This window comes from Neopsephotus bourkii, unplaced genomic scaffold, assembly GCF_033783945.1.
Source record: "Neopsephotus bourkii isolate Nb327-2 ecotype Australia unplaced genomic scaffold, CSIRO-AGI_Nbou_v1 NB_1292, whole genome shotgun sequence".
NCBI classification, from domain to species: Eukaryota; Metazoa; Chordata; class Aves; order Psittaciformes; family Psittacidae; genus Neopsephotus; species Neopsephotus bourkii.
Window position 1 is genome coordinate 1,423,580 of NW_026901776.1, and position 17,441 is coordinate 1,441,020.

Genomic DNA, 17,441 nt, shown 5'->3' on the forward strand with positions numbered 1-17,441 from the left:
ACATGTAATTCATTAATTTAGCTACCTGTGAGGCAGCCTCTGCATCTCAACTAGTTGGGAGATATGGCTGTTATTCATTCCTGTTTCAGTGGGTTAGCTTGCCATCCCCTCCGAGACTGCTTTTCCAAGAAAGGAGAAAGCTTTTTTTATGACTTCCTCTTCCAGCAGCACTGTGGGCACCTTTTGAGTTTTGCAGCCCTCCTAAGATGGTTTCTAGAATGGTGCAAAGAGATCAGGAAACATATGTAAAAGATCTTTTACATGCTCTCTGAAAGAGAGAAATTTCCCATTTTAGTATCAGTGTAGACACTTGAAGCACCAGTCACGTTTATGTCTGTCTGTCATTCAATGAAAGAAAGCACAATCATACCTTAAATTGGTTGAGAAGCTTATTCATGCAAAAATGCTTCTGCTGCAGTGCTGTCTTTGTTACTAAGATGTTGCAGATTTAGTTGGCCGAGCTTAGTGCTGCCATGAGGCATTTTGGGGGATATACTTGGTTTCTTCTAAGATTGGCATAATTAAGAACATTATGACTTAGTAGCTTGAAGCAGGTCTTGCTTTTTCAACCTTTCTCATACTACTTTCTGTAGCACAAGTCTCCTTTCCAGTCTTTCATTCTCATTCCACTTGTTTTCTTTCTCACCTGGAAAATACAGAGCCATCATGTTGCTGCAGTTGCTGTCAAAATGCTGCCACTTTCCTCCTGGATTTTGAAATGAAATCTTGATTTGCTGTTTCCAGTTCAGTTCAGTCAAGCTGCCTTCTCCCTTGTGCTTTTCTTCCACCTGGGAGCTCTCCTTTTGCAGAATCTTGCTGTATTGATGATGATGATTAAAGAAATTGGAGATCAGGTTGGTTTTGTTGTAGATGATTGTGGGAGTTAGCAGTTGCCAGCACTAACATTCATCTGTTTTGTATGTAAAAGGTGTTTTTACCTCAAAATAATTTTTGACTATTTATTTTCCAGTATCGGCTTAAATTGTGCTTTAGGGGCAGTTGAAATGCGACCATTCATTGAAACAATTGGAAAATGTACAACAGCCTACATCATCTGTTACCCCAATGCAGGTGTGTTGGTGCACAGGTTCCTGTGCCTACAGGCAGAGAAAATGTAACTAACTATTCTATCTCATTAACAATAGTAGAGTTGAATTAGCTTGAAAAGATGGTTGGTTTTACTATTAAGAAGAGATAAAAAATATTATAAATTGCTGAGAGTAACTGTTTTTACATCTGTGACAGTGAACACAGAATGCTCTTGCATAATTAATAATCTATTGAGTAATGATTGCAAAGGTAATGAGGTATTTTAGTTCTCATACAAGTGTAACTACTTTAAATAGGTCTTTTATGAAATTTAATTCTGTTCTTGTGGGCTTTAAACAAATAGTAATACTAGAAAAATTGTGTTTCAAGGTCTTCCCAATACTTTTGGTGGTTATGATGAAACTCCAGAAGTGACTGCCAAGCATCTAAAGGTACAAAGTATTTCTTGTGAGTGTGTCATATCTAACATAGTAGTAGACAAAAATTTTTTGCTTGTATTTTTTGCATGTTTGTTATGTGTTGGAGGAGGGGGCTGGTGGTGGGTTTTCTGTTTGATTTGGTGTCCATTCTCCTCCCCTGCCACCGCGTGGTGTGTTTCTCCCCCCCGCCCCGCCTCTCATATGGCTCTATATATCATTTGTATTGTTTATAGGCAATTTGGTGAATGGTAGGGTTTTGAGATACCAGGTTAGGAAAAACTACTTGGGATACTCTGAAAACTTTAACTTTTATATCCTACATTAAGTAGCTTTCCTGCAGCTTGGTCTGTGAATGTTACTCATTTGCGCTCCTATGTTCTTACTTTTACATTTGGAAATTGTTCAAAAAGCCAATTCTTTTTTATGACTTGCCAGAATTTGGCAGAGTTGTATATCTAGGAACCACTGATGTTGGTGGTGTTCCGGTGCAGGGTGTCCTTCCACATGCCACTTGATCTGTGCAAGATGGAACTGTGTGGCTGGAGCTGCAGAGTATCAGTGAGAATGCAGGATCTGCTGCTTGTTGGTTGCCCTTTATAATACAGTATGACTAGTCTTTGATAATCATCCAAGTTGTCATCTGGGGCTTCAGTATAAAATAGCCCAGTTTATTTCCTAAAATTAAGTGTTGAAATTGCTGGTTAGCCTTGGAAATTCACATCTCAAATCATATAGAGAAGAAATAGTACTGATTGGGTTTTTTCGTATTTTTTTTTCTTGTGATCCCCCTGATCACAAGATCTTGTGATCTTGTGATCCCCCTGATTGCTTAACATACAGATAAAAGAAGAATAAATATGTATCTTAAAAACAAATATATGTATCTTAAAAAGAAATACATATATAAAAGACACAAAATCCTCTTTCCCTTGCTTTTACAGAATTTTGCTTTGGACGGTTTGGTCAACATAGTTGGAGGTTGCTGTGGTACTACACCAGCACACATCAGGTACATTGTGCGCTACAGCTTCAGGTGCACTGGGGAGTAAATTAAATGCTGCTTCTGAGGATTAGTATTCCATGGCTTGCCTTAAAGTTTCCTGAAAAGATGGATCACTTGAATACTAATAGCAGTGACACAGGGAGTAGAAATAACCTGGCTTCTTATAGCCATGTGTCTAGTGAAGAATGAGAAGAGGCATGGTGTTCAATTGATTATTATACCTCTGCTGTTTTGTCATCTAAAGTTGTTTTGGAATGTAAGTTTGTGCGCGAAATGTCAGACAGAATGTGGGAATGCCGTACAGCTGGTGCTTGTCCTGGCCAGAATTTTATATCTTTCTCACTGGATGTAGGTCAGTGGGAAAACCTCCCTTTTACACCTGGGCTTGAAAGAGAAGAGGCCCTTGTGATTAATTTTTACCCTGATAAAAAATGGAAAGAAGTGGTTTATGAACATGTAGAGGACACTGTGTGTCGCTCCTGACTGTAGCAAAGAGAAAGTGAATGTGAACACCATGAGTCATTCTGGCATCTGAGAAATGTGTCTCAGTACAGAGAAAGGTTTGTCCCTTTTTCTTCTGCAGTCATCAGCAATTGCTTAGCAAATCATGACTATGGTAAGTGTGGTTGAGGACTGGTTCTGATATCCATCCAGTATCCCATTGGCATAATATCTCATGCTCTATATTTGATAGGTCTTCAGCTTTTTAAATTCCTGACAAATAGATATGATAAGGTCTTCTAGGAGTATTTTTTTGCCTTTGACCACACAAAGTGAAACTAGCTAATTAATCTTGTCTCCTGCAGGGCTAAATCGGGGGTGTAGGTATATGTCTAATATAATCTGTTTAAGTCTTTTCTCGAGTGGTTTAATTTTAACTGAAAACTACTTGTTCCTCTTTCTGTAACTCAGGGAAATTGCTCAAGCTGTGAAATTCTGTGAGCCTCGAGTTCCACCTTCTCTCTCTCAAGGATACATGCTGCTGTCAGGTAAAATGGAGTGTAACAGGTTGAGCTTTATAACTCATGCAACTTTCTTTTACAAATTTATTTGCTGTTTTATGCTAATCAGAATGGCACTCTGAGTTTCTGGTTCTGCCTGAATACCAAGATTATGGGTGTGTAATCAGATCTTAGTGATTTGGCCAGAGGATTAATGGAACATTTTATCGCAATCTAGTAAAGTATAGCCAAGATAGCATAATTTATTCTGCAAGTCTCAGCCACTTTGTAATGTTGAGTGAGGTTTATCCTCACTTTGCAACAGGGCAGGGCCAACCACAGAGAGATCAGTTAATTTAACTATAGTTGATGGCAGAGCTAGGATGAGATCCTTGTTTACCTCCTGTGAGGGGGCTGTCCTGTATTGCCTTGGATGGCAATCCAGTTGTACTGGAACAGTGTTCCAGCAATATATCCAGGTGTAGAATGTGATTTGTTTTAGCAGAGTCTAGATCTGTATGTACTTCAGCCAAGCCTGTTTTTAAGCCTTTGGGACATGTATCCAAGTAAAACAGTACCTTCATTTTGGTCTGGTGTTTTAATCCTAAAGTTTAGTATAAATTAAATAAGTCATAGTTGTCCTGGGGTGGTTTCATGCATCATCTTATTTTGTTCTGCTCTAAGTTACGTTTGCCTCCGAGCTGCCTGTTACCTAAGGGTCCCAATTGCCTTGTTTTTCTGAACTTGGGTATGTGATTAAGAGCTGTCCTTGGTTGTCAGTCAATTCAGCGCGCTGCTTGTCTAGCGGTGGTAAGGTCAAAAGATAGCATAGTTGGAAGTTGAGAGAAGGCGTGCATGTGCATACACATAGGTGCCCAAAGAATTGTGGATTCATGTCATTTTGTATTGGACAAATTGGCTGTTACTTCTTTTGTTGGTCAGGTAAATTATTGACTGTCACTGAGGAAGAATAACCTTTGGCATATGTGTTGGGAGTTGTTTCATTGCATTTCTTTGCTAGTTACTCATTAGGTGTGCTGAGATGTGTTACATCCTGATGTGCTGAGAAATCACTATTCCTAGAGATCTCTATTTCACAGTTTAGAAAAGGGATTTTGTCTGTCTTAAACAGTTTTTCTTTTCTGTTTTTACAAATGTGTTCCAAAATATCTTTTTAAGGTCTGGAGCCATTCAGGATTGGACCGTACACCAACTTTGTTAATATTGGTGAACGCTGCAATGTTGCAGGATCGCGGAAGTTTGCTAAACTCATAATGGCAGGCGACTACGAAGTATGCATTTTAACAATAATCCTTATAGCTGATACTCCAGTTGTTTCATTGCTCCATTGCACTGTTGCTAGTTGGTTGTTTTTCTGGCACAAGGCATTATTCTACACCATTACAAGAATAAGAAAGCAAGGGGAATCCACTTTGTCACTGTCCTTTGCTTCTGTGCTTACCATCTCGTAATATTTTTGTGAGAAGGATATTACAGGTATTGTGGATTTCTGTTTAGAATTGAGTTACACACCTGATAATGGTTTAGAAAATGTCCTGGTCTGTGCTGTATCTAGGGATGGGTTTACAGAGGAGGGAGGAGGGAATATGGCTATAATAACACTTCAAACATGTGGGGCACATATGACTTGAAATAGATTGTGGCAGCATGCAGCTCTCACTCTTACCCTCACTTTCCCAATCCTGGTCAGCATTATGGTTGCATCTAATCTTTATATATTTTGATCACTGGCTCCAGCATGCTACATGAGGAGTTGTTACAGAAGAGTTGCTTAGAAAGTAGTTCCTTAATGAAATAGCTGCAGGGCAGGTCTGCTGGTGAAAATTGCTACTGTAACATTCAAACAAATAGTAAAGTGACATTTCTTGAAAGTGGAGACTGCCTCAGAATATGCAGTGCTGTTCTAGTAGATGCAAGCAAAATTAAAGCCTTAATTTGTTTTTTAAGAAAGTCAAGTTAGAAGTAACGAAGCAGGTTAGACCTCTTAAATAAGGAATGCTTTAAACACAGGTTATTAAGGACAGGGAGCAGCTATAAACCTTTTCCTTTTTTTGTCTCCTCAGTCTGCAGAGTGATAAAAAAAGGAAATGAATGGGTATAGGTGTTCAGATAATTATGTGGGCCAAAGGAAAAGCTTTAATATTTTCTTTGTAGCACTTGGTGATTATTCTGCAGCTGGAAAAAGTGTTGAACCTCCTTCAAAAATCAAGTACTTTATGTTGTAAAACAGCAGAGGTTGGAATGCAAGACCCTTATTTCATGCCATCACAGAGACTGTTCCTGTAATTTTGTGCAGTCAGAAGTCCTTGTAACCATGCAGATCTTAAATCATTCAATTACGTGTATGACCAGCTGTCTAAAATCAATGAAATTACGAGCACATTAGGTCTCTGATGTCATATTTTTGTGAACAGATTAGTTACCAGTTGTGCCATACTAACAACTTTTGTATGTTGTAGTGTATTACAGACTGCTTCCTTATTCTTTTATGGTATGTCTTAATTCTTTTAAGTTTTTGGCTGCATGCGTATCTTTGAGCAGTGAAATGTTATCCTGAGAATGCCTAGGCTTTTTTCTACTGACTGTTGGTTTTGTTTTTGACTTTGTTCTTTAGGAAGCTCTGAGCGTAGCCAAACTGCAAGTTGAGATGGGAGCCCAGGTTCTTGATATCAACATGGATGATGGGATGCTGGATGGCGCTGCTGCAATGACCAGATTTTGTAATTTAATTTCTTCAGAACCTGATATTGCAAAGGTTGTAATTGAGTCACTCCAAAGCACAATAAAAATAAAGATCATTTTATTGAGTTGGAATTTGCCTTTCAGACAATTTTGATAATGATTCATTTAGTAATCAGTTTATTAGATGCCTAATAAGCAGATGTAAGTGTCCCCAAAGTGGAAGAGGTACTGTTATAGAGAAGGCCTTTGGGGTAGCAGAGGTTTTAACATTCTCTGTGTGATTTGAGCTAAATATATGCCAGACCTTTTCATTGGTTAGAAAAGCTGGATGCTGGTTCTTTTTGCAGCAGTTATGAGCCATAAGCTATATATTGGCTGTGCATAACAGTATTGCTTTCCATAAAACTTAAAATTGCTCTGGATATAGATGGTTTTAAAGGATACTTATGTGAATTTTCTAAAAGTTAGTATCTAATTCGGAAACACAAGACAATACATGGAGAAGTAGGGGTCTCTCTGTGATAGTGATGGAGTTGCCATAGAAGCTCTTGAGTTAAATTTGTTCCAAGTTTAGCATTTAAAGCAAAGTGAATCTACAAATACCATCTGGAAACTCTCTGTTCATAAATGATGATTAATGTTGTGTGCATTTTTATGTCCAAATGGGCAAACAGCATATGGAATGAAAATTTGTAACTTGTATGCCTGGCTTACTTCTTTGTTATTTACAGGTGCCATTATGCATTGACTCCTCAAATTTTTCAGTGATTGAAGCAGGTTTGAAATGTTGCCAAGGGAAATGCATTGTAAACAGCATCAGTCTGAAGGAAGGTGAGGAAGACTTTTTGAAGAAAGCAAGGAAAATTAAGTTGTATGGAGCAGCTGTGGTTGTCATGGCTTTTGATGAAATAGGGCAGGTGAGTGTTGCTTTAAAAGAGTTATTTTTCTTCTGGAGTGCAAGTCTTATTCTTGTACAAGATGAATTTGTTTTGTTTTGTTAACTCAGGTGATTCAAGGAAGTCTATGTAGTCTTAGCAGTAGTTTTGACCCTGATAGAAGAATCCAGGTACTGTTCTAAGCATAACTCTGCTTGCACATGAGCGTATCTCTTGTTATTAAGCTATTCTGAACTCTTCCTTCCTTCACAGAACATTTTTCTTTTGAGTTCAGAAGCTGAGTTTAGCATGAGAGTGGAATCCTTGTGAATTAATTTAGTTATTAAAAACCAGATATTAAACTTTGCATTGGATGATAAAGTGGCGGGGAACAAAATAATTTTTAATGAGTTAAAACTCCAGGTACACGTGTGGGGATATTTTTAATACAAAATTCTTATATAGGCAATCCTTTTCTAACACTTGTGATGTGCATATTCTCAGTCTTGAGTCACTAGAACTATAAATGATTTCTGGGGAGTTTATTTTTGTGTTGTGTGTAAGTTTCATGTCAAAATTCTTTTTCTCCACTAGGCAACAGAAACTGAAAACAAGATTGCAATCTGTTCCAGAGCTTATCACCTCCTTGTGGAAAAAGTGCACTTCAATCCAAATGATATAATATTTGACCCTAATATTTTGACCATAGGAACTGGAATGGAAGAACATAACCTTTATGCCATTAATTTTATAAATGCTACTAAAACCATAAAAGTAAGTTGTAAGCTTATTTTAACTGGAAGTGTTTTGCTGAGATTACTTAAAAACCCAAAGCACAGCACCCCTCACTCCATCCCCAAACAACCACAACAAAACACTGCTGTAAAATGATACGCATTTTAAATTAGTGAGGGGGACTATTTCTCTGAATAGACGTTTCCCAGTGTTGCTGTATTTCCAGTAGGAGAACTTCAAATATTTCTATAAATACATTTCAATCAGTTATCTCTACTATAAATATACTACATGAACTGAATGAGGTAAAAATCACATTCATGTTCTAGCTAAATTATGACTTCTTTGAAGCATGTGAAAGCTGCCTTTTTAAATTAATGAAATTTATGTTATAGTGGAAGGGATTTGTGCAGTAACCTGAGCTTTTATTAAGCCAAAATGTGTGTAAGGAGGTACCACAGTGAAGAGAATCACCTGAAAACAGCCAAGGAAGCTGCACTGTTGTGTTTCACAAGGCAAATTGATGCTCTGGTGGTGCTCTGTCTAGCAGTCTTGGGCTTCAACACCCCACAGGCCATTTTGTCACCCCGGGGCTTCTGGAAGGGAGGCTACACCCTTGATGTTAGCTGTTCAGCTGCAGGCTGCTCCTGAGACATGTAAGCAGGTTGGCCACTTCTGTTTCCAGAGGAGTTGGGGGATGGAAGAGGCATAAATAGGTCTGCATGTGCAAAGCATGGAAGGCTGCTGTGGGAGGACTGGTACATTCAGAATAGTGCCTGTGACTATGAAAAGCATGGTAGTTGCTTGCACATAACTAGGCTGGATCTTTCCTTCTACTTGTATCTTTTCTACAGAGATTCAAATAGTTTTTTATGAATTTGAGTAACTAGAAGGATCTGGAACAGGTGAGACAAAAATGGTGCATAGGCAATGCACTGCAGCTCAGGGGCCAGCTGGTTTGTAGACTGAATGCTTTGCTTAGGTTTCATTTTTGGAAAGTGCTTTTCTAAAAACGTATGGGCAATTCCCATAGGAAACACTGCCCGGAGCCAGGATAAGTGGAGGTCTTTCCAATCTCTCTTTCTCCTTTCGAGGAATGGATGCCATTCGAGAAGCAATGCATGGGGTGTTCCTTTACCATGCAATTAAGGTACGATGTTCTTTTTGCTTCTGTATGTTTGCACTTGCAGATGTGCAGTCCTGTGTCTGACAGCCCTGCGTGGGGGATTCTTCATGTTTGTTTTTGTTGTTTTTTTTCTAGTGTGGCATGGACATGGGAATTGTGAATGCTGGGAATCTGCCAGTGTATGATGATATTCACAAGGAATTATTACAGCTCTGTGAGAACCTAATCTGGAACAAAGATCCTGAGGCAACAGAGAAACTCTTACAATATGCTCAGGTAGCCTCCGATGTTAAACTCTGAGTAGTAGATAGCTTAGCACCTGGCCTTTAACACCTCCCTGCTAATGATAGATACAACAGCCTATAAACTGCGTGTATCAATCTAGTAGTGGGGTTAGAATTTACAAGTGGTTCAGTTATTAAAATAAAATCTGAACTGTGTGATAGATGGAGCCTGTCGAATTTCATAGGTGCCTTTAAAGATCGTGCATCAGAGTTCTTCATATGTTTCAGGAGACCAAGCTGCACAGGTGTTCTTTCTAAAACAAACAAACTAAACCCAAGAACAATAAGAAGCAAAAAATTCCAATCAGACTTCCTAAAAACAAACAAAAAATAACAACCACACACACAAAAGCAAAACCCAAACAAAAACCCAAAACAAACAAACCCAAACAAACTAACAAGAACCCAGGAAAGGCTAACACACAATTGAAGCAAGTCTTGGTGCTCAAGATTGAGTGACAAGAGCATTGTGGGAGACAGAGAAAACCTGTCTCTTTAGTTGTAAGGGTTTGCTTGGAGTATATGTAAAAGGTAAAAGTAGTCACTTGCATTTCCTGGCTGTGCCATAGACTTCCAGTTCATGTAACTTGTGTCCAGTGAAAATCAGCTATTTAGTGTTTCTGAGATGCTTTAATGATTGTGGTGATTAGAAGACAAAGATTGCACAGCTGAAGGTTTCCTGATTATGCAGCTGTAAGACAACTGGTGAAATCCTGTTCTGAACAGAGCATATAGCAAAAATCTTTCTGAGTTAGGTGGTCCTTAGATTTAAGTGCACAAGAAGGTTTTCATGTTTTGTAGCTGTATGCATGTTTTGTAGCTCCTGGAGTTATTATTTCTGTGCATTGCTTCATTTGGCTTGTACTTTGCCCTATGGTGGTTCATGCTTTGTGGGAACAATGACAACAATTGAAAACCAGTACAAGAAGACTCTCTCTGTCTCCTGTGGTTGGGCTATTTTAAATGGTGCTCTTAGTGTGTAAGCAATTCATTTGAGAGTGACCTTCTCTGTATAAGCAGAGTTTTATCATTAGGGTATTCAGGGTTGCATAAAGAGGAGGGAAAAAAAAGAAGGGGAACTAGAAGGGGATTGCTGAAATAGTGTTTCTGCAGAAGGCAGAATGTGAATTTAAATGGAACCTGAGAAGTAAAAATGGAAGTGGATAACTGCTCTGCCTAGGTCTAGAAGTTTTGGAAACCACTGTTGGAATCTCTGCTTTTGTTCATCGTGATAGTTTTACTGTGGGACTAAACTAGTCCCCAGCTGCAAAAAAGGCAGATGTTCTTGATTTGAAACATCTTTAAAAGCTCTATTAAAACATAACCAAAATATTACAACTTTCAGGTTTTCACTGGAGGTAACCATCACGATTTGGGTTTCATCTTGGTTCTGGATAAGTGTGAGTGTCCAAATAGATAAGTCACAGCCAGTGAGAAGCATTATGACATAAGGTTTTGGAGTTTGAGGCATATGTCAAAATAGTTATTCAGACTTTCCTCTGATAATAATGGACTTGAATGGTTCTAAATTCTTCTGTCTAAAGGCTTTTTTGTTTGTTGTTGTTGTTTTTTTTCCCCTAACACTAAGGTGTACTCATTCGTTGGTAAGTGCATATGTTCTTTTTATTTTCAATCACTGCAGTTCATTCTGCACAAAGAACATAGAATGTGCAATCCATTTCAAGTACTGCACCTCTAATAGAGTGTCAGTGAAGTTTCTTCCCAGTTCCATCAGGTAACAGTAATGTACCTTGCCCGTTGGTTGAATGCTAGACCTTTGGGGGAAAATTAGGAACTTAATCTTTGCAGATTTAGAACATCAATTTTAATGTGAAATTTGAGATTAAAAAGCATCTTCCATAAAGTGCATAGCTCTAGACATTTTCAAACTGAAACTTTGTCCCTTTTATGACAGTGGGAGTTGTGCTTCCAAAAGCAAGGTTTTTTCATCCTCAGCATGCAGTGTAATCACCCTGTTTTAAATATCTGCATGTAGTGCTTGCCACTGTGGTCACTGCATGCCCACCCTACAGCTTCATGGGTTATTTTTGTGTTGGAACGGTTTCCTTGCTGAGTCTGGCCAGAGACTGAGCAGCAGTTGGTACTTTTTCAGTGAATCACAGAAGGGTTGGGGTTACAAAGAGACCTCTGGAGACCATGTAGTAAAAGACCCCTGCTCAGAGCAGGGACAGCAAGAGCAAGTTGCTCAGGGACATACCCAGTTTAGTTTTATTATAACCAAGGATGGAGACTCTACAGCCTCTCTGGGCAACATTTTCCTCTGTCTTTCATTCTCTTTTTACAAACTAGACCTATGAGGAGAATAAGGTTTGGCAACGAGAAGCTGTGAAGTTAGCTAGCATGTCATGAATGAAAAACTTGTTCTGGTTTCTGTTCCCATGAGTGAGATCTTGCTTCTGTGAGTTTTCCCAAGTCTTAAAAATTTGCTGATGAACACTCAAGTATAGGAGGTTCATAAGGACTGAAAGATGTCAGATTGTGTTGAATAATGGAGCGAGGAAAAGAAATTACTTGCCTGAAGTGTGGTGGTCGAAGTAATCGATATGGTGCTCTTCCGTGAGCCTTCCTGGGTGGATGCTCACAAGCTTTCTTGTATTGCAAAGCCCTTTTGGCCTCTGCATTCATAGCAAAGGTGAGTGTGAGGGTTTGTGAGGGATTAGCCAGTTTGTGTAGAGGAAAAACAGTAATTCTGTTGGCTGCCTGATTGAAAACACATCTGTGATATGGAATAACATAACCTATTCCAGCAGAAACTGAATTAGTGCCAAATTAATTAGAATGAAGTGTACTGTGTGGGCCAGGAATCTATTTAAATTATGTTTCCCAAAGTAAAACCCTTAGGATTAGTCATTTCATCGTTTTTAAGAGCGTGAAAATTAAACTGCTCCTTTTTTAACTTTTGTTATTTTTTTCTTTGTATGAGGTATATACTCTCTGGCATATAGCCCCCTTAAGTGTCTGTGGTATATCACAGATGTTTACAATATGATTTGCATGTATATAAAACACCACTTGAATAATCTAAAATTATGTTAGTACTTGAAATTATCCTCACTTTTCTAAATGTAAAGTCATACTTTATATGTTCTCAAGCTCTTATGGATGTCTTTCCTTTTCAGAATCATGCCCAAGGAGGAAAAAAAGTTGTACAGACTGATGAGTGGCGGAAAAGCTCTGTGGAGGAAAGGCTGGAATATGCTCTCATAAAGGTGCATGTGCAGAAAATTCTCCTACCAGTCAACTTTGAGACATGATCTCAGCTCAGACTTTAAGGGACATTTTGGATTTAGAAATTATTCAACTGCCATTCTTTTAAAAGCTATTAATTAATAATGAGTAATATATTTAATTAACTGCAATAACAGAGAAAATTGTGGTGATTTGTCTTTGAACGTCACAAGCTGAAGTCTTTGACAATATTTTATTCTGCTAGTGTGGTAGAAAACATACTGCTTTTACTTTCTAGGGTTTCTTCTGGTCCTTTAACAGCACTTCCCTGAGGAGCACTTGCACTGAGGAAGCTGCCTTTGAATGTCTGGGTTTTATTATGGCATGGTTAAGAAAAACAAACCAACCTGTAAATACTGGCTGCTTTTACCTTGAATATTTATATATGTGTAAGAACTAGTGTTTTGTTTCATATGAAAACCTATTTTAAATACACATTTGAGGTATTCTTGAAGACTAACAGTATCTAATGTACCTTTTTGTACTTTCATTGTGCTTTTGGGGTGTGGGGGAGAAGGCAACTAGATAAAAGCTGTATTTCTAGCAAGATAAAATATTCTCTTATTTATTCATTTATTTATCTATTTATTTATTTATTTTCCAGGGCATTGAGAAGTATGTCACTGCAGATACAGAAGAAGCAAGATTAAATCAGGGGAAATATCCTAGACCTCTAAATGTAATTGAAGGGCCTTTGATGAATGGCATGAAAATTGTTGGTGATCTTTTTGGTGCTGGAAAGATGTTTCTGCCTCAGGTAATGAGAGAACGATTTCATATATTTTCCTATTTTACAAAAGTTAGCATTGTAAAATGTAGCCAACACCTTCTCTGCTGGCTGTTGTCCAGATATACCATGTGAATTGTGAAAATTCAGGTGCTGCTAAGAAGCAGCCCTATTTTTTCTTTACTTTGAAACTCGACTTTCTTTATGTAATTTTACATGTTTGTCTCCTTTCTTCCTTAGTGTTTTAGCTTTATTTGAAAAGCACTTTTAAGTCTGGGTCTGTGAAAAAGAAAAAGAGAGAAAAAAAGATCCAAATAAAAATTGCTGTGTTTAACACCTTCCAAGTCTGGGCCTGTTTGTAGCTTCCAGTTGTGTTGTGAGTGGTCCAGGAGGCTGTACTGTGAACACAAATGTCACATATAAAATCTTGATCCAGTAGGGCCAGCAGCCTGCCACCCCAGAATGCTCTGCAAAGCTGTAGTCTGGGTTGGCAGATGAAGATTTGTTTATTGCTTGAATGGGTGCAAAAAAAAAAGTTGATAGAAATCTGAGGTTTTTCCTATACCTGCTCATTATTATTTGCTCCTACCCCACACCTTGTTTACCTATGCAGGTTATAAAGTCTGCTCGAGTTATGAAGAAAGCAGTTGGTCACCTTATTCCCTATATGGAAAAAGAAAGAGAGGAAAGGAGAGCCCAAAGAGGTGACACAGAGGAAGAGGCAAGACATGGTCCTTTGTTCTTTAACTTTCATAGTGTGCCATAACAAATACTGAAATTATTTTTTGCTAATGACATCTATTTTGCTTTAATGCTGGAGGATTGATGCAGTTGTATGGAAACTGACAATCTTGGCATAGTTTAAAGTAGGTCTGAAATTCATAAAGTGCAGATTTTGTGGAACTTTGCTTGGTGTGCGCTTAAGCTGTTGTCCAAATTTCCTGAAGGATGCTTTTGTAGGCCCTTTATACTAGTGTTACTAAATTCTTTTTTTTTTTTATAAGGTTAGTTAGTTATGGTGCTTCTGACTTTATGGCAAATTTTGCCATTTGCTTCTACGACTTCCGCCCTTGGTGGACTCTGGAAATCCCTTTTGCATGTTCAAAGCCTGTTGCCATGTTGAGCTCTTCCCTTCCCTCTTCCCCTGACCATTCTCTCAGCTAAACAAACCAAACTCTTCCATCCTTTTTCTTCACAGGCTTTGACTTTAGGACCTCTTGTTACAATGGAATAGTATGTTCATCGCATGTGTAGCCATGATCAAGTTGCAGGGGACAAGTGCTTATGCAAACAGGACCTGAATGTAGTTGTGTTTTCATATGTGTGTTTTTCCACCAGTTTCTGAAGATTACGTGTTAATGCAATATATAAAATATATATAGTTGAAAATATGAGCCTTCATAGCATTTCCTGTTTCACAGCCAACAGCCGGTGATTCCTGAGAATAGTTTTATCAACTACCAGTGCATATACTTGAACTAATTTCTTTCAAATTTAGTTAATGGAATATATGATAGGAGCACTGGAAAAGGTGAAGGTATAGGATGTCCCTTGCTTCTCTGTACTGACAAGATTCTACTCCATAGAAAAGAGAGGTCAGATGAACTGAATAAAATCCCCTTTTAAATCCTCATGTCTGCTGCTTTCTACTATATTTAGAATAGAATATAATATTCTAACTCTAAATAAATATAAGTTCTAAATATAAATAAGCCAAAAAAATGTTTTGGTTGTTTAAATATATTTCTTCTCTTGTCATTATTTGACTATCAAATTTAAGTTTCATGTATATTCACTTTTCGTTAGTCCTGTAGAACCTTACCTTCATGGCTCTCAAAGACAACTGTTACCAGAATCTGTGTGTGTGTTTTAAGACACACACACAAAAAAGAGGAAGAATAATAGATTTTCTCTAAACTGTGGTATTTATGCTTTTCCTTTGGTTTCTGTTGTGTAGATTTTTGAATGGTTCCTAAGCCTTCCCTTGAAATCTTCTTACACTGCATCTTTCAATTTACTGTGGATCTGCTATGTGATTGTCCAGCATAAGTGGAATAATTTATAAATAAAAGTGACCTGATAATCAGACTTGACTGATCTTAATGGAAGAAGGAGAATGCCTAGTCTCTTTTCCCATGCTCTTTCTGGATGTAAAGAAGATGTCTTCTTTCCAGTATCTCAAGCGGGTCCGTTCTCTGGCTGTCATGAGTCACCTTTCAATGTGTCATCTCTCTCCTGCTCATCCTGTTCTTTTTTATTTAAATTCTGATGATAATGCAGGTATCTGGCATCTTCTGGTCTGTTCTGATGCTGTTTGAAGTCAGGGAAAATCATTACCCCATTGCTTCCATGAGCTTTGGATTAGGATCTACTGTGAACATTTTGGCACTTAATTCTTTGGCTAGAAAGAAGTGAAGCAGAATTTGAGAGGTTCTTAAAAATACAGGTAGCACTCTGGAGAGATTAGGAGATACTCTGTGTGGCTGGGGAGAGCAGGAAGGAAAAACTAGGGCTTCTGTCCTCCTGCTTTCTCTACCTTCTGCTGGGCAAGGGATGTAGTTCCTTCCTCTTAAAAAAAAAAGAAAAAAGAAAAAAGGAAGAGTCACCGTGTAGAGAATTGGTGACAGAGTTAAAACCAGCTGCATCTATCTCCAAAGTTAGATGCTGACTTGAAGGAAAATGATTTGTAGTTTCTGGTAGCTGATCTATCTGGTGCTACCCAGGCTGTTATAACCTTCAGGAGAGTTTTACTCACAGACTGCCAGGAAATGCAAAGCATTGAGAGTTGCATTTAAAGATAAATAGCTGTGTCTGTGGATCTCTATCAAGATTAAAAAAAAGAAGCCCTTTGGATGTATGCCCAGAACTTGAGGACCTCCTTGCTTGAGACAGTTGAAATCACAGTGTACTCTAAATAAGGTTTATTTAAAATGGCATGTGCTCTGGCCCAAGTTGTTTGCTGCCCAGCATAGATTTTCCTTCTTCCATGTGCAAATCATTTTTTTTTCTTCGATATCAATCATTAGTGTCAATCATCAGCAGTTACTGGGTATGATACATGTGGGCAGCACTTCTTGTTGTTCCCCCAGTCCTCAATTAAGCTCTTTCCACGGTTTTCTCTAACATTCCAGCAGTATATTTTCAGCTGCAATTTTTTTTTACTGATGTACTGAGATGACTGACTTGCAGACCTCCATTTTGCCTTCTCTGTTCCACAGTCTTCTGTACAACAGGAGCACTGGGGAGATAATAAATTTTTGCAAACAGCAGAATTGATTGGGATCCAGGGATTTTATTCAACAAATGTATTAGGAAATGTTATTATCACTCTTGTTAATATATAAAGTTGCTTTCTCCCACAAAATTGCAACCACAGAAGGCAATGCAAACTCATGAAGTAGAGAGCTACTTGTACTGTCCAGAAATAAAACATGCTTCATTGAAGGATCTATTCTTCCAGTTCTGCCATCTGCAAAGGAGATGAGATGCTGGCTGGAAAACTGTTTTGTCGTTTTACATAGAATATGCTCAGATTTCTACTTTATTTAAATTCTGTGCAATTCAAGTAGTCTGTTACTGGCATCTCGATCCAGCTCCTGCACTGTGATAGCCTGGAGCCGCTCCAAATGACAACACTGATTATACAACTAAAAAGTGTATCACTAAGGGCTGTGCCCTGATGGAGAATTGCTGTAGGAAACTGCAGTTACCCTGCCGGAAGGCCCCCTTGGTCAGGGCTGAATCTCATCTAGTGTAGGGACCAGTTTGTGACAGTACAGCTTCCCTTCCCTTCAGTGAGATCTTTTTCTAGCCTGTTTGTTCAGCTTGGGTAATATGAATTAGCCTGATCACTACACTGAAATGTCTCCCTTCCTGTTAGTGTTGCGTAAAAAATTAGTCTGTTCTGCTTTTGCTAATTCCTCTCATTCTTCTGAGCATTGCGTTGAAAGATTGTTCTTGATGCACAAACAGGAGTGTAATTATGAGCGTTCATACCCTTTTGTTCTGAATATCTAATCTATTTAAACTCTTTATTGGTGAGGTTTCTATTTGGAGCAGAGGTACGTTAGGAGTTCAGTTACTGGACTGAACAAAATGCTGTTCAGATCTGATTATTTTTTTTTAGCTGCTGTTTGTTTGGGGTTTTGTTTTTTGTTTGTTTATTTTTAACACAGCTTTTTGAATAACATGCATGCAATTTTCAAGAAGAGTTCTAGTACCTGAATCTTTTAAACAGTTTTTTCTTTTTATTGAATGTATTACGTCTGTTGTGCTTTGCAATTTCTTGTACTATGATAGTAATCTCAGTCATGGAGTAAAGTTGCACTG

The 17,441-nt window shown here is 38.2% G+C and overlaps 1 protein-coding gene across 8 annotated transcripts in view; it reads left to right on the top strand.

The window, feature by feature from the left end:
- MTR (5-methyltetrahydrofolate-homocysteine methyltransferase) overlaps positions 1-17,441 on the top strand; it is a 54,344-nt gene that overhangs the window by 19,592 nt on the left and 17,311 nt on the right. For 5 of the 8 annotated variants that reach the window (XR_009727288.1, XR_009727290.1, XR_009727289.1 and 2 more), the window contains exons 9-20: positions 971-1,071; positions 1,420-1,481; positions 2,411-2,478; positions 3,385-3,461; positions 4,593-4,705; positions 6,049-6,189; positions 6,848-7,033; positions 7,586-7,765; positions 8,760-8,876; positions 8,988-9,128; positions 12,277-12,366; positions 12,990-13,142. Coding sequence is in view for 5 of the 8 variants with exons in the window: in XM_061365714.1 (XP_061221698.1) it covers positions 971-1,071; positions 1,420-1,481; positions 2,411-2,478; positions 3,385-3,461; positions 4,593-4,705; positions 6,049-6,189; positions 6,848-7,033; positions 7,586-7,765; positions 8,760-8,876; positions 8,988-9,128; positions 12,277-12,366; positions 12,990-13,142 (1,429 nt within the window). In the remaining 3 variants the exon portion in view is untranslated. Of the gene's footprint in view, positions 1-970; positions 1,072-1,419; positions 1,482-2,410; positions 2,479-3,384; positions 3,462-4,592; positions 4,706-6,048; positions 6,190-6,847; positions 7,034-7,585; positions 7,766-8,759; positions 8,877-8,987; positions 9,129-12,276; positions 12,367-12,989; positions 13,143-13,725; positions 14,600-17,441 lie in introns of those variants that run through there. The other 3 variants (XM_061365719.1, XM_061365718.1, XM_061365716.1) reach the window with 3 other exon arrangements.